At 43.5% G+C, this 15,319-nt stretch overlaps 2 protein-coding genes across 2 annotated transcripts in view; both read left to right on the top strand.

Annotated features, from left to right (window-relative positions):
• Positions 1-862: 862 nt before the first annotated feature.
• LOC134077757 (NLR family CARD domain-containing protein 3-like) lies at positions 863-6,397 on the top strand (the record flags this gene model as incomplete). The annotated part of the gene is made up of 6 exons (XM_062533402.1): positions 863-2,553; positions 2,862-3,032; positions 3,377-3,529; positions 3,676-3,846; positions 4,650-4,756; positions 6,393-6,397. Coding segments are annotated over 6 exons (2,298 nt in total), but the record flags the coding sequence as incomplete, so codon positions are not given.
• Positions 6,398-6,711: 314 nt separating this feature from the next.
• Positions 6,712-15,319, top strand: part of LOC134077745 (ribonuclease inhibitor-like) — a 30,974-nt gene continuing 22,366 nt past the window's right edge. The window contains exons 1-6 of the mRNA XM_062533392.1: positions 6,712-6,832; positions 6,980-7,150; positions 8,028-8,198; positions 8,491-8,664; positions 9,528-9,701; positions 9,924-10,097. Of these exons, the coding sequence (XP_062389376.1) occupies positions 7,068-7,150; positions 8,028-8,198; positions 8,491-8,664; positions 9,528-9,701; positions 9,924-10,097 (776 nt within the window). The 5' untranslated portion in view covers positions 6,712-6,832; positions 6,980-7,067. The remainder of the gene's footprint in view (positions 6,833-6,979; positions 7,151-8,027; positions 8,199-8,490; positions 8,665-9,527; positions 9,702-9,923; positions 10,098-15,319) is intronic.

Below are 15,319 nucleotides of genomic sequence, written 5' to 3'. Positions count from 1 at the left end.
GTCCATCAGGAGACTATAGCTGCCCCCAGTGCAGAAAGAGACCCAGAACACAACCCATTACAAACCCTGACATAACTATGGCACATCAATCTTTATATCCACCTGCAAATATGGCACAACTTCACCGATACCCACCTACAGCCATGGCACAACCTCACCTATACCCACCTACACCCATGGCACAACCTCACCTATACCCACCTACACCCATGGCACAACCTCACCTATACCCATCTACAGCCATGACACAGCCTTCGTTATACCAACACAGTGAAATGGCACTTCATCTGAACCCATCTGCAAACATGGCACAAGTTCCTCCATCCCCACACACAGACACGGGGCAGCATCCTCAGTACTCAAACTCAGCCATGGGGCAGCATAATCATTATCCACACATCCAGCACCCTCTTTATCCACACATTCACACGGCACAGATCTCTCCACAGCTTCCCTTAGATGAGCACACAGTCAAGAGAGCCAGCACCCATCTACAAACTGAGCATGCTCCAGTCAAAAGGGCCAAACTAACAGGTGAGGCTTGAAGATATGTGTCCAAGAGCAGGGCTCGTCCTTGAATAAAAACGCAAATTTAAACAAAATTTAAATGTTATACCAGCTGTTACATCTTAGGATAACAAAATTGTATCTGATACAAGTACTGTTTGAAAAAAATGTGTTCCAGACACACTTACCAGTTAGTTATGAATAATGTTAATCTCTTGGTTGTTTGTGTGTATATTGTTAAACAGATGACCATGTCCTGAGCAGAGTACTGATGACCCATAAAGCCATCATGAAGAGGAGGTTTGAGAACATATGTGAAGGCATCATAAGGTCAGGGACTCAAACACTCCTGAACAAGATCTACACAGAGCTCTACATCACAGAGGGAGAGAGTGAAGGGGTGAATAATGAGCATGAGGTTTGGCAGGTAGAGTCAGCATCCAGGCCACAAACGACAGAGGACACAGCAATCAACTGCAATGACATCTTCAAGCCCTTACCTGGACAGGAGAGACAAATCAGAACTGTCATGACCAAGGGCATTGCTGGCATTGGAAAAACCGTCTCAGTGCAGAAGTTCATCCTTGACTGGGCAGAGGAGAAAGCTAACCAGGATGTAGATTTCATGTTTGTTCTTCCGTTCCGTGAGCTGAATTTGGTCAAACATGATCAGTACAGTCTTCACAGGCTCCTGCTTGACTTCCACCCTGAGCTTAGAGATCTACAGGATGCTGAATACAAAGACTGCCACATTGTGTTAATCTTTGATGGTCTGGATGAGAGTCGACTTCCTCTGAATTTCCAAGAGAACCAGAAGTTGTCTGATGTGACACAAACATCATCAGTGGATGTGCTGATGACGAGCCTCATTCAGCAAACTCTTCTTTCCTCTGCTCTCCTCTGGATAACCTCCCGTCCAGCAGCTACCAGTCAGATCCCTTCTCAGTGCATCAGTCTGGTGACAGAAGTACGAGGGTTCAATGACCCACAGAAGGAAGAGTATTTCAGGAAGAGGATCAGTGACCAGAGTCAAGCCAACAGAATCATCTCACACATTACGGCAACCAGGAGTCTCCACATCATGTGCCACATGCCAGTCTTCTGTTGGATATCAGCCACTGTCCTTCAGCAGATACTGGAACAGGATGATGGGAGAAAAGCCCCAAAAACACTGACTGAAATGTTCATACACTTTCTGCTCATCCAGACCACCAGGAAGAACCAGAAGTATCAAGAGGAAAGTGAGACAAATAGACAGAGGCTCCTGGAGTCACACAAGAGTGTCATATTGAAATTGGCAGCGCTGGCTTTCAAGCATCTGGAGAATGGCAATCTCATGTTCTATGAGGAAGACCTAAGAGAGTGTGACATTGATGTCAGTGAAGCCTCTGTGTACTCTGGCATGTGCACTGAGATCTTCAGGGAAGAGTGTGTGTTTTTCCACAAGAAGGTATACTGCTTTGTCCATCTGAGCATCCAAGAGTTTCTTGCTGCACTTCATTTGTTTGCCTCCTTCTTGAGTAAGAACATGGAGGTCCTGAAACCTTTTCTTAGAAGAAAGTCCATGACTTTGCCAGATTGGCCTCTAGATGAGCTGCTGAAGAATGCTGTGAACAAAGCTTTGGAAAGCAAGAATGGACACCTTGATTTGTTTGTCCGCTTCCTTCATGGCATTTCTCTGGAGTCAAATCAGAGACTTTTGCTTGGCCTCCTGACACACACACATAGCAGCCCAGAGAGTGTAAAGAAAACAATCAAGAACCTGAAGATGATGCAGAGACCAAATATCTCCCCCGAGAGGTGCATCAATCTGTTCCACTGCCTGGTGGAAATGCATGACTCTTCTGTTCATGATGAAATCCAGGCTTTCCTGAAGGCAGAGAAAGGTGCCGTGAAACAGCTCACACTGGCTCACTGCTCAGCATTGGCTCATGTGCTTCTGATGTCTGATGAGGTGCTGGATGAGTTTGACCTGAGCAAATACAAAACCTCTCCAGAAGGTCGCAGGAGACTGGTTCCAGCCGTGAGATGCTGCACAAAGGCTCTGTGAGTTCTGTTCTACATTAACAAATGATTCTAAATTGTTGGAAGTCTTGTTCTGTTGTCAGAATGGATTACGTTTTGGATGACACTTTTATAAGGAGGTGTTGCTATAGATAGCATGGTTTAAAGGTGCGCAGTGTGATGTTTTTAAAGAAACAACACTTTGTTTACATTCACATCCTCCACACTTCACATTGTTTGCTACAACATTTACATCAGACAAAAGAAATGTGTAACACCAGAAATGGACTAACACTACACAGTGTTGTTTTAACTGTATTAGGACTTGACATATTGCCTTTCTATTGTAGACTTGCTGGCTGTAAATTAACAGAGAAGTCCTGGGAGATTGTGGCCTCAGCACTGCAGTCTGCAAACTCCCCCTTAAGAGAGCTGGACCTGAGTCAGAATGACCTGCTTAAGTCAGGAGAAAAACTGGTCTCTGCTCTTCTGAGTCCAAACTGCAAACTGGAGACGCTGAGGTCAGTAATATTGTATATTTATTTATTGTTTGTTTGATACATTGATCTGGTATTTTTCACTAGCTAGTGCTATAAAATAATTATTTTATTCTGTTTTATTCTTTATTTTATTCTACTCTATTTATTATATGATTGTTTCATATGCTATGGACTGAGCTGTGCATCTGAAATAAAGATTGAATTGAAATGTACTGTAGACTATTCACAGTGACATACAGTGCTGCTGTTAACCATAGACTGTGTTAAGCGTACAGTACCAGCATCTGTGTTTTACTCTTGAATTGATATGCCGTCTTTGATTTTACTATTTGAGATTATCTGTGACATGGTTTATGTGTTTACAGACTTGTTGGCTGTAAACTGAAAGGGGGATTTGTGGCTTTGGCTCACAAGGGGGCAAACTCCCACCTAAGAGAGCTGGACATGAGTGACAGTGAGCTTCAGGACTGTGGAGGAGAACTGCTCCATCAACCACTGAATCAAGACTGTAAAGTGAGGTCTGTATTTTTGCACAGTTTTCACAAACTGGTGCATTCTATGGGATCTAAAAACTGTCCATCTTTTATTTGTTGGCATTTTATATCTGGGAATGTAAGGAGTGTAGAGGACCTGTTGCTTATAGTGTTTCTCTCTCTCACTGTAGACTCACCAACTGTAGACTCAAACACAGCTCCTGTGTGGTTGTGGTCTCAGTTCTGGAGTCATATATTTCTCAACTGAGTGAGTTGGACATGAGTGGCTGTGATCTGCAAACATCAGAAGAGAAGCTGCTCTCTGGTCTTAGAGATCCAAACTGCCAACTTGAAAAACTGAGGTCAGTAATACAATGAATTCTTATCTGCACATTAAAGTTGACGTTTGTATGTCATTCCAGCCATATCTATAAAATATTTAAAGTGGAGAGAAAATGTGAATCTCACTGGTATGGGGTGAATCAAGACATGGATTTGTGAAGCATTATCTTTCATTGTTGTGTCAATGTTGATGTGAGAGAATCGGTCCCAGACCAGTTGGTGGTTTAACACTCCCTGCTGATGTGTCCCATTTGAATTACTGTTGCTGTAGACTGTGTTAACCATTCAATGTCAGCATCAGTGTTTTACTCTAGCATTGATATCTCTGATTTCACTATTTGCAATCTTTCGTTACATGGTTTATTATTTTAAAGACTTGTGGGCTGTAAGTTAAGCGGAAGATTTCTGGCCTTAATAGCGATATACAATTTGGGTGCCAATTACAAAGAGTTTAACAATCGTATGACGCTTCAGCCAATTCTCGAAACTCAATGTGGCCCTTGAGCCAGAACTTTGCCCACCCCTGTTATAACCTCTCTGTCACCAATGAACGTGATTTTTCTCTCAATCAAAAGTGTGAAGTTGTTACACTTTAACAGATATTAGCTGTGTAAGGGTATTGGGACCCATTTACAGTACTGCGCTTTTTCTGTCTCACTGGTAGACTTGCTGGGTGTGAACAGACAGTCCTGGACGATCATGGCCTCTGACCTGCAGTCAGAATGATCTTTAGTCATCAGTCTATGTTAGCTAAAGATGTAGACAACAACCTCATCTGATCTCACTAATTTGTGCTTATCTGTTGATTCTCTATGTTTTACAGACTTGTTGGCTGTAAACTGAGAGGAAGATTTCTGGCCTTGACTCTTCAGTGGGGAAACTCCCACCTAAGAGAGCTGGACATCAGTGACAGTGAGCTTCAGCACTGTGGAGGAGAACTGCTCCATCAACCACTGAATCAAGACTGTAAAGTGAGGTCTGTATTTTGCATGGTGCACACAGACTGGGGCATTCTATTGGATTTCAAAACAGTTTATCTTTTATTCATTGCCATTTTTATTTTGGAATTTAAGGAGTACAGAACATGTTGCTTACACAGTTTTCCTCTCTCACTGTAGACTCATCAGCCGTGGACTCAAACACAGCTCCTCTGAGGTTGTGGTCTCATTTCTGCAGTCATGTATTTCTCAACTGAGTGAGTTGGACATGAGTGGCTGTGATCTGCAAACATCAGAAGAGAAGCTGCTCTTTGGTCTTAGAAACCCAAACTGCCACCTGGAGAAACTGAGGTCAGTAAAACTCTGATTTTAATCAGAGACCAGCCTGTTGAGATAGTTTCTTGCTATAAGTACTTGGGTGTACATGTGGATAATAAACTGGATTGGAAGATGCACAGTAGTGCTACACTCAAGAAATCTCAGTCCAGGATGTTCTTCCTCAGGAAACTCAGGTCTTTTAATGTTAGCAGGCCCATTTTAAACACTTTTTACAATGAGATTCTGGCCAGTGTCCTCTTTTATGCGGTGGTATGCTGGGGTAGCTGTTTGGCAGTGGAGGATAGGAACAGGCTAAATAAACTCATTAGGAAAGCGGGTTCAGTCATTGGTCTCAGCCAAAGTGCCCTGGAAGATGTGATAGAACAGAGAACCATGAGGAAAATAAAAAGGATTGTGTCACAAGATGACCACCCTCTTCATAGCTTTTTTATAAAAAGTGGTAGGAGTCAGCGACTCCTGTTTCCCAGCTGCTCAACTGAGAGATTCAGGAGATCTTTTGTGCCTTCTGCAGTCAGGCTTTTTAATAAGCACCTCTGACATCAGGGTTGATTTTCTTAATTATTTATAATTTATTGTTACCTTTTTTTTTTTTTTTTTTTTTTTACCTCCTCCTCCTATACTGCTGTATGTTGCACATGTTGGTAGTCCACTGCCATGGTCTGCTTTGCTGTCTGCTTGTGTCCTGTCTAACTGTATGTTGCTTTTCCTGTTGCTGTGTCTTGCTTTATGTTATTGTGTGTCATGTTGTGCTTTGCTTATGTTGTTGTCTGTATGGTGGCACTGAGTTTCCCCTTTAGGGGATTATTAAAGTTATCCTTATCCTTATCCTTAAAGAGTTCACAGAGGCCTTATCTACACATTCAAGTCCAAGATTAAGTTTATTTGTCATTCCAGCCATATTTGTAAAACATCTACTGTGGAGCAGAAATTGTTCTCATGACAAGGTAGCATTTGCAGTCAGTTAAAAGATAAAGATTTTTAAAAACAGTGTTAAAAGGCAGCCATTAAGAAAAGACAAGAGCAACACTATTGAAGTGCAATCAAGTGCTTGAGTTCAGATAATGTGAAATATACAGAATAATGAGCAGAATAAATTAATACACTGAATGGTTTTAAATCGATACCTACGTATACAACTTTTGTGCCAGTTACAAAGAGTTTAACAACTGTATGGTCTGTGGGAAGAAGCCATATTTTCCAAACCCAATGTGGCCCTTGAGCCAAAAAGTTTGCCCACCCTATTATAACCTCTGTGTCACCAGTGAACTTAATTTTGCTCTCTATCAAAGTGTGAAGTTGTTAACTACGGTAACTAGACCCTAGGTTGTTTCTCCGGAGATAACACTTTATCAGATGTTACAATAGGTGTGTAGGGGTGTTGGGACCCATATGCAGTACTACTCTTTTCCTGCCCGGTTCCTAGACTTGCTGGATGTAAACTAACTGTCCTGGATGATCGTGGCCTCAGCTCTGCAGTCAGATTGATCTGTAGTCATCAGTCTATGTTAACTAAAGACGATAACGATCATCTGATTTTACTATTTGTGATGATCTGCTGATTCTCTACGTTTTACAGACTTGTTGGCTGTAAACTGAGAGGAAGATTTTTGGCCTCGATTCTTCAGTGGGGAAACTCCCACCTAAGAGAGCTGGACATCAGTGACAGTGAGCTTCAGGACTGTGGAGGAGAACTGCTTCATCAACCACTGAATCAAGACTGTAAAGTGAGGTCTGTATTTTGCACAGTGATCTCAGACTGGTGCATTCTGTTGGATCTAAAAACTCCATCCATCTTTTATTCATTGGTATTTCATATCTGGGAATATAAGGAGTACAAAAGACATGTTGCTGATAATGTTTTCCTCTCTCACTGTAGACTCATCAGCTGTAGTCTCAAACACAGCTCCTCTGAGGTTGTGGTCTCAGTTCTGCAGTCATATATTTCTCAACTGAGTGAGTTGGACATGAGTGGCTGTGATCTGCAAACATCAGAAGACAAGCTGCTCTCTGGTCTTAGAAATCCAAACTGTCGACTGGAGAAACTGAGGTCAGTAAAGCTCTGAAAGACAGAGTTCACAGGGTCTAATCTACACATTCAGACTGAGGGCATAGAAGAGTTTTGAGAAACATTTGCTCTGATTGTTGTGCCTGTGTTGATGAGAGAGAGTTGATCCCAGATCAGTTCAGTGCTCCCTGCTAGTGTGTCCATGCACATATAGAGCTCTATATCCACACAGGGAGCTGGACACTGAGGTTGGGATGATAGCCTTTGCTTTGCAATTGTGAAATGATGACATCAGTGCTGCAAGGGACACCTTCCCAGCTCTGACCTGCAGGATGCCGTTTTAGATCAATTACATTGTAATGTTGATATTAACAGAATACCAATTGTACTCTGTGTATTTCAAATGTCCATATATGCAACATCAGACAGGTAGCATCTTACAAATATCTAGGGATCTTACAAGCAGAATATTTTAGTCAGTTGATATCTTTTCACTATTTCATGTGTGTGTAACTTTGACTATTGAACGCGTGATTTGAGTCAGAATGACTTTTATTGCACTTCTTTAATTGGAGATGGTTGCTACAGTACATGGTACCTGTTTGGAGCCGGCTGGTGAATTTAGTAACGTGCGTTAGTGGCCCTGAATGCTGAACATACAGTATAGTGACGGTTTTTGCTGCACAAACACTTTTAGGTGAAGAAAAATGATAGTAATGGGAGCAAAAATTTATTCTTGTGTCTGCAAATCTAAATACAGCATCAAGTAAAGGTCCATACCAGCTACATAGTGAGGAAATTACAGTGATTTACACTTGAATAATACTTTGCACATTTTACAACATTTAGTCAATTTAATTTAATACTAGCTTTGCTTATGATGTTGAGTTCTGTCATAATTCTGTCAAATGTATTGCAGATTTGTTGGCTGTAAACTCACAGATAAATCGTGTGAGATTGTGGCTTCGGTTCTGCAGTCATCAAACTCCCTGATGGAGCTGGACCTGAGTCACAATAACCTGGGAGATTCTGGAGTCCAGCTCCTCTCTAAGGGACTGTCTAGTCCCCACTGTAAACTGCAGACATTAAGGTTGGTGTACATTAAGGTCAGGCATAATTCGTCATAGTTTTTTAGTGGTTACTGTGTTACTGTAAAATGTTCTCTTTTTCTCTCTCTCTCTCTCTCACACACACACGCACACATACACACACACACACACACACACACACACACACACACACACACACACACACACACACACACACACACACACACACACACACACTCACACTCTCTCTCTCACACACACTCTCTCTCTCTCTCTCTCTCTCTCTCTCTCTCTCTCTCTGTATATGGTTTTATGTGTCTATCTGTCTCTCAGGCTCAGTAAGTGTGGAATCTCAGATGAAGGTTATGTTTGTCTGGCTCTCACTCTGATGTCAAACCCTTCCTGCGTGAAAGACCTGGATGTGAGCGACAATCATCCTGGAGAATCAGCACAGAAGCTGTTATCTGCTACACTGGAAGATCCTCACCGCAAAGTTGAAGCAATTCAGTATGTGCTCTATATCTTAAATCTGGATTTGTATTTTTATTTATTACCTCCGCCAAGGAGGTTATGTTTTCATCGGGGACCGGCATATGTTTGTCTGTTTGTTTGTCTGTCTGTTTGTTAGCAAGATAACTCAAAAAGTAATGGATGAATTTCACTGAAATTTTCAGCGAATGTCAGGCATAACCCAAGGAAGAAACGAATGGCATGTGGTGGCAATCTGAATAGTTTAGGTTCAAATGTATGACAACCAAGGAAGAACAATACAGGCGGAGGTCTGCGCTCTCTGAGTGCTTTTCTAGTTATTATTTATTTAGTTGGTTGTTTTTGCATAAGTGAGGATTCATGGGATTGCATTCATTAGCTTAGCTCCTACTGTTAATTCTCCAGACAGAACAGTACATTTGATTGACAGAATGTAATAAAACCACAAATGGGGGAAACCCAGGAGTAATGTACCTACTGTATGTACAGTACCAAAAGGTCCATGTAGTAGATGGAAAAGTTGTGGGTTCAATTCTACCGTTGTTCCCTTAACCCCAAGTCACTCTGGGGTGAATGTCCCTTGTAATAGATGTGAATTTAAGTCTCTTTGGATAAAAGCATCTGTTAGATAGATGTAGATGTAAATGTATGCGGTGACTTCATTCAGGGCCAGGAAGCAAACTGAGGTGAGACTTCAATCAGTTGTAGTATGGGCATGGGGGCAGGCCATTAATAGTCATCACAGAAAAGGGGGAGACATTTTGAGATTGTTTCACATGCTTCATTGTTGTTTTTAACTGGAATGAAGATTGAACACTGCATCAACCAAAGAACCATAATTTTCCCTACCAACACCTTTATCATCTGTGTTTGTTAAACAGGCTGAATCAGTGTCACCTCTCCAAAGCAAGCTGTGAAATGATGGCATCCATGCTGCAAAGTGCACATTCCCACCTGAGAGAACTGGACATGAGTGACAATGACCTGCAGGATGAAGGAGTGGAGCTGCTCTGTGTGGGACTAAGAGATCCACAATGCAAGCTGGAGACACTGAGGTCAGTTATTAGGAATGTTATGTAATATAGTATTTTACCCACCACATAGTCAGAAACACCAGTGTGCCTGAACGTAACGTCAAATTGGACATCTGTGAATATTGTTAATAATAATCAATTTTTTTGAATTTTCAGTCAAACTGACTGAATATGCAGATGACTTGTACACCTTCAATGCACTTCCCTTCATGTATAATTAAGAAAGAGCATCTGTTGTTTCAGACTGTCTGGTTGTCTCATCACACATGAGGGCTGTTTTCTCTTGTCCTCTGCCCTCAAATCAAACCCCTCCTACCTGAAACAGCTGGATCTGAACTACAATCACCCAGGAGACTCAGGTGTCAGAGAGCTCACAGACAGACTGAATGATCCCAGCTGTAAACTAGAGACGTTGAGGTGAGATGTATTACATTTAGATGACTTTCTAGTGGAGCTGTTCATCCATTTGTGTCCTGTGTTGGAGAGCTTTCTGTGTGGAGACTGGATATTCTGTCACGTTTCCAGATGATTCCCTTACACATATTAAACTGGGCATGATGTGGCCCTTTAAGCACTGCAAGTAAAAGGCAATCCCCCAGACTTACACACACATATGAGGCTTGTGAACAGTTTGCACTTTATTTAAAGCAAGTTTTAGAATTCATGGCACAAGATGGGCAACCATGTCTGCCCAGGCTACAAAAGATGATTAGGCACAGCTTGTACAGTGACCCACTGATGGGTGAAGGAGAACCAAGCTTTGAACAATTTGTAGGTAAATAAAGAGATGCATAAATCATTTAAATACATTAATAATGTCCACAACACAGGGGGCAATAAAGACCACTTACATGGTGTAAGGAAAAGCACATTCATATTTACACATGTTCAACTCCCAATGAGGAAGCTCATGATGCACTTGCAAAGGGGATAAGGACCACTATGAGAAGTTTGTCTGTTAGTTTGAAGGGACTGATGCTGTTTCACTAGTTCACTCATTGAATTGCTTAGACTGAGTGCAGAGAATAGTGAGTTTGGCTTGGTAGCTGGCCATGGTCCTGGGATGCTAACAGTGGAGATCACATGTGACTGTGAGTGATGTCCGCTAACACCCCACGAGCGCTTTCATCAGAGGCTGCTACGAGAGGGAAATTAAACAGGAATTGGAGACCTGATAAACTAGTCGGATATCTTACATTCAACTAACCCTTGAGGGGTGTAGATTAGTAGGTGTCCAAGGTCCAATGACCAAGCATACGATTTCCATTGCAAGGGATACGTTTGTGTAGCCTGACGACGTCATACTTAATTCTTGTCAGAATATGAGTCTGAAACTGCTCCATTCAGCTGCGATTATGGGGCGTGATTCATCTGATACAGGGCGGGGGGGATAGCTCTGCACTCATTGGATAGCCCAAACCAAACAGAACAAGTTATTGGCTGTCAGTATCTGCGAATTTTTTATTTCTAGGACAACGAAAATATGTAGCAGGGTAGGCTATATGGAAAACATCCTCTCTGGGGAAGTGTGTTGTTAACCCAAGAGCAAACAGACATTTTTAAACAAACGGGAACAACATCACCCAAACATGCTGTTTTAACTTGGTGAAAGTGAAACTGAAGTTTTCCCACATGTCCACGTTGGTCTAAGTGTTCAGAAATAGTTGTGTGAATCCGTGATAAAACCTCAGTTTCAATAGCTAAGATAAACGAAAGGCCAAACTGCATGAACAAATTATGCATTCATAGCCATAGCGTTTCTGTTGCAATCAAAATCAACCTAAGCCAACGCGGTCTCACACCCAACTCGTCGAACAAGGACGCATGCAGCCGTGAACGTCACTGCTGTTCATCTGTCAATCATTGCGTAAAGCCCGCCCTGACAATGTGATTGGTCCGAACAGATCTGTATCTCGAATAGTAGCAGCTGAACGGAGCAGTGCCAGACCGAAGTTCCCTGCAGAAAAAGGATGTAGGCGGGGCTAAACTTCGGTCTGGCATCCAGGCTAACGTTTGTGCTCATAACTAGAGGTGAAGGCTGAATAGTGCGTATCTGCACAACTTAGCCTGAGACCGGTGGGAAAAGCATCTGTGATGGAGAGTGAGCTGGATGGGGAGGACTGTGTAATGATATGAGATGTAGTGATTAAGTGTAGGCAAGAGTGAGCATCTTCTCTGTTGACCAGATTGGTGGCAGTATAATAGGAGACTGAGAATGTAGAATCGCCATGGCTACAGCGAGGTACGTTAGAATAGAAGTGGAAGGACTGTAAGAAAATATGTTATGGAAAGTATGTTCTAGACACTGGAATAAACTGACAGAAAGGTTATCTAGAAGAGTGGAGGAGAGGCTCAATCAAGCGTAATTCAGTCAGTGTTACTGATTGGTCAATATGCTCTGTTTGATATGAACCTTTAGACTACTATGATCCATGGCTTGTAGATAAGGACACGTGGATGCAGATCTACGCCAGATTAACCTCGCTATGCCACATTTCCTCACTACATCTCAACGGCCAAATGGCAAATATGAGTGTGAGGCTGAAAGTGATCCTGGAACAGAATCTGTTGCTATGATAAATGTGGGCCTCCTGCATGACTGAAGGTGGAAACTCTGCATTCCAGATCATGAGCAGGTTGTGAGTTATCAGAGCAGCGCAGGGGTCTGGCATATCCTGCGTCTGCATTCTGTGCATACGGTGCTGGCTAAGTGTGTGACTATTACATCCACGCGGCAGGTGGAGGTGTAGCGTGCCTCCAGATTTGGGCAAGCGGGGTGGACGTTTGAGCAATGGCCCAGATTGTGTTGTGCTTGCTGCTGGGCTCAGTGAAATATAACTAGGATTTACGGAGCACCGTGATCAAGTTGGATGTGGTTGAACTACACCGTGATACACGCAAGCACAGGGGAGTGGCAACTGTGTTGCGCTTGTTTGGTGCAGCGGTGGCCATTCATGTGTTGCACGAGCCATGAGAACGATGGGTGTCGGGGATCAGTAGAGCTGTTGCTGCATGGGTCTCAGTAGAGCTGTTGCTGCATGGGTCTCAGCAGAGCTGTTGCTGCATGGGTCTCAGTAGAGCTGTTGCTGCATGGGTCTCAGTAGAGCTGTTGCTGCATGGGTCTCAGTAGAGCTGTTGCTGCATTGGTCTCAGCAGAGCTGTTGCTGCATGGGTCTCAGTAGAGCTGTTGCTGCATGGGTCTCAGTAGAGCTGTTGCTGCATGGGTCTCAGTAGAGCTGTTGCTGCATGGGTCTCAGGGCTCATTTCATCCTACTGTATCTGTGGCAGCCTTAAGCAACAATTGGACCTGGGCTGGAAGAAAACTGTTAGAATACCATTTACGTGATTAATATCCAATATTCAGCACAATACAACATACAACACAGTATACATGATAGGCAGAAAAGGCATGAATAGGCATGAAATGATGAGTAGGTAGATGGCATGAAATGATAGGCATAAAATATGTGAGTAGGCAGATGGAATGGAATGGGGTTCCATGGCACTGCTGGGTGCCCAAGCTGATGGTGCGGGGAAGACCAGCGTGGCTCCGGGCATGGAATGGGTAGAGGGTAGAGGGGCAAAGGGAGGGAGCAGTTGCCCCCAAACAACTGGAAGGGGGGCAGCCTGGGAGGGAAGTCCTGTCTGGGGGGGTTGGAGGGGGGAAGGGAAGAGGGGGGACGTAAACGGCAGTAAGGAGGGTTTCCTACCAACGGAAGTGGGGTGAGTGATCCTTGCAGTATATAATGTGTTGAGAAGAAAATAGAAGTCTAGGTGTGTGTGTGTGTGTGTGTGTGTGTTAGAGGCCTGCACGGGGCTAAAATTTCAGGCCCGGCCCGGCCTGGACCTCTGGAAATCAGGCCCTAACCCGACCCTGCCCGACAAATTAAGCAATTACTGACCCGAACCCGAACCTGAGCCGACTAGTAGGGGCCGCTATTTAGACATGACTGTTTCCCGACACTTCGGTCACGTAGCCTAATGGTTTCTCAGAAAGCTAACTTGAACAATTAAACAAATAATACTTTTAACACACGATTAACGCTTACAAAGACAAGTGTTCATGAATTTAATTAGACCTCAATGTCGAAATAACGGGATGTCGCAAAAGCAGCATGTAAAGGACAGCCAGGATAGGCATAGGCCTATGACATCGGTAAATCTGTATGCGCGGCGGGAGTAGATAAATGAGCAGCACACATGAGCTCCTTGTCCATAGCCAACTTAGTAAGCACCGTGTAAATAAATAAAGGAATTGAACAATCACTTTGAATTGAATATTTATTAGGCTAAATAACAATCACATAAATGTAGGCTATTGCTCACCTGATAAAGGCAACAAGTGCAAGTAGCCTACTATAGACCACTTCCAACACAGCTATAACCTAACAAAGTAACAGAAAACACTCACCTTCTTTGAGTTGCAGGTCCACATAATCCCAGAAAAGCACAGGCTAAGCTAGGCCTATTTACAGTCCATCCATGATTGTTAATTTCGCTGCGCTGTGCAGGAAGACAATCGCGTCCACGGTGGATGGCTCAAGCGAGGTCCTCCTCACTTCCAGCGTCCGGCCCGCGGTGCTAAAGTTCCGTTCACTGGGGCTGCTGCTTGCAGGGACACTGAAGACATACCGCACAAGTGTAGCATTGGGAGAATTGCCTCATGCCGTTTCCACCAAATAAAAAGCGTGAATGTTTTTTGGACATGAATTCTGACATCATAATTGAAAAAATCATGAATACATAAAACCAACTTTGCTAGTGTTAAGCCCGAGCCCTACCCGAGCCCGTGCTATTTATTGAATTTAAGGCCCGTACCCGGCCCGAATTTGCATATTGTGTCGGGGCCCGTCGGGTCCCGACGGGCTTGCAGGCCTCTAGTGTGTGTGTGTGTGTGTATGTGTGTCAGAGAGTTCATGCATTTTTGTTTCTGTGTGTGGTGGTGGTGGTGGTGGTGAAGAAAAACATTCAGTGATATGTCAAAACTTGTATTTTCTTCTCTCATCCTTCTTAAGGTATGACCATGGAGGAGAGTGCAGGATTAAACCAGGACCCAGAAAATGTGAGTGGTTTTACTGTTCCTGAAAAAAAAGCTGTTGACATCATTTACATGGAAGCGTGTGTGTGTGTGTGTGTGTGTGTGTGTGTGTGTGTGTGTCCACAGGAGAGGAGAGCCACACTCCTGTTTACATACTGTAGGAGAGGAGAGTGTGTGTGTGTGTGTGTGTGTGTGTGTGTGTGTGTGTGTGTGTGTGTGTGTGTGGAGAAGAGAGGAGTGTGTGTGTGTGTGTGTGTCCACAGGAGATGAGAGCCACTCACTCCCGTTTATGTGTGTGTGTGTGTGTGTGTGTGTGTGTGTCCACAGGAGAGGAGAGCCACTCACTCCTGTGTATGTATGTGTGTGTGTGTGTGTGTGTGTGTGTGTGTCTACAGGAGAGGAGAGCCACACTCCTGTTTACATACTGTAGGACCGGAGAGTGTGTGTGTGTGTGTGTGTGTGTGTGTGTGTGTGTGTGTGTGTGTGTGTGTGTGTGTGTGTGTGTGTGTGTGTGTGTGGAGAAGAGAGGAGTGTGTGTGTGTGTGTGTGTGTGTGTGTGTGTGTCTACAGGAGAGGAGAGCCACACTCCTGTTTACATACT

The sequence above is a fragment of the Sardina pilchardus genome, chromosome 1, assembly GCF_963854185.1.
Source record: "Sardina pilchardus chromosome 1, fSarPil1.1, whole genome shotgun sequence".
In the NCBI taxonomy this organism is placed as follows: Eukaryota; Metazoa; Chordata; class Actinopteri; order Clupeiformes; family Clupeidae; genus Sardina; species Sardina pilchardus.
This window is presented reverse-complemented; position numbering and strand designations above follow the sequence as displayed.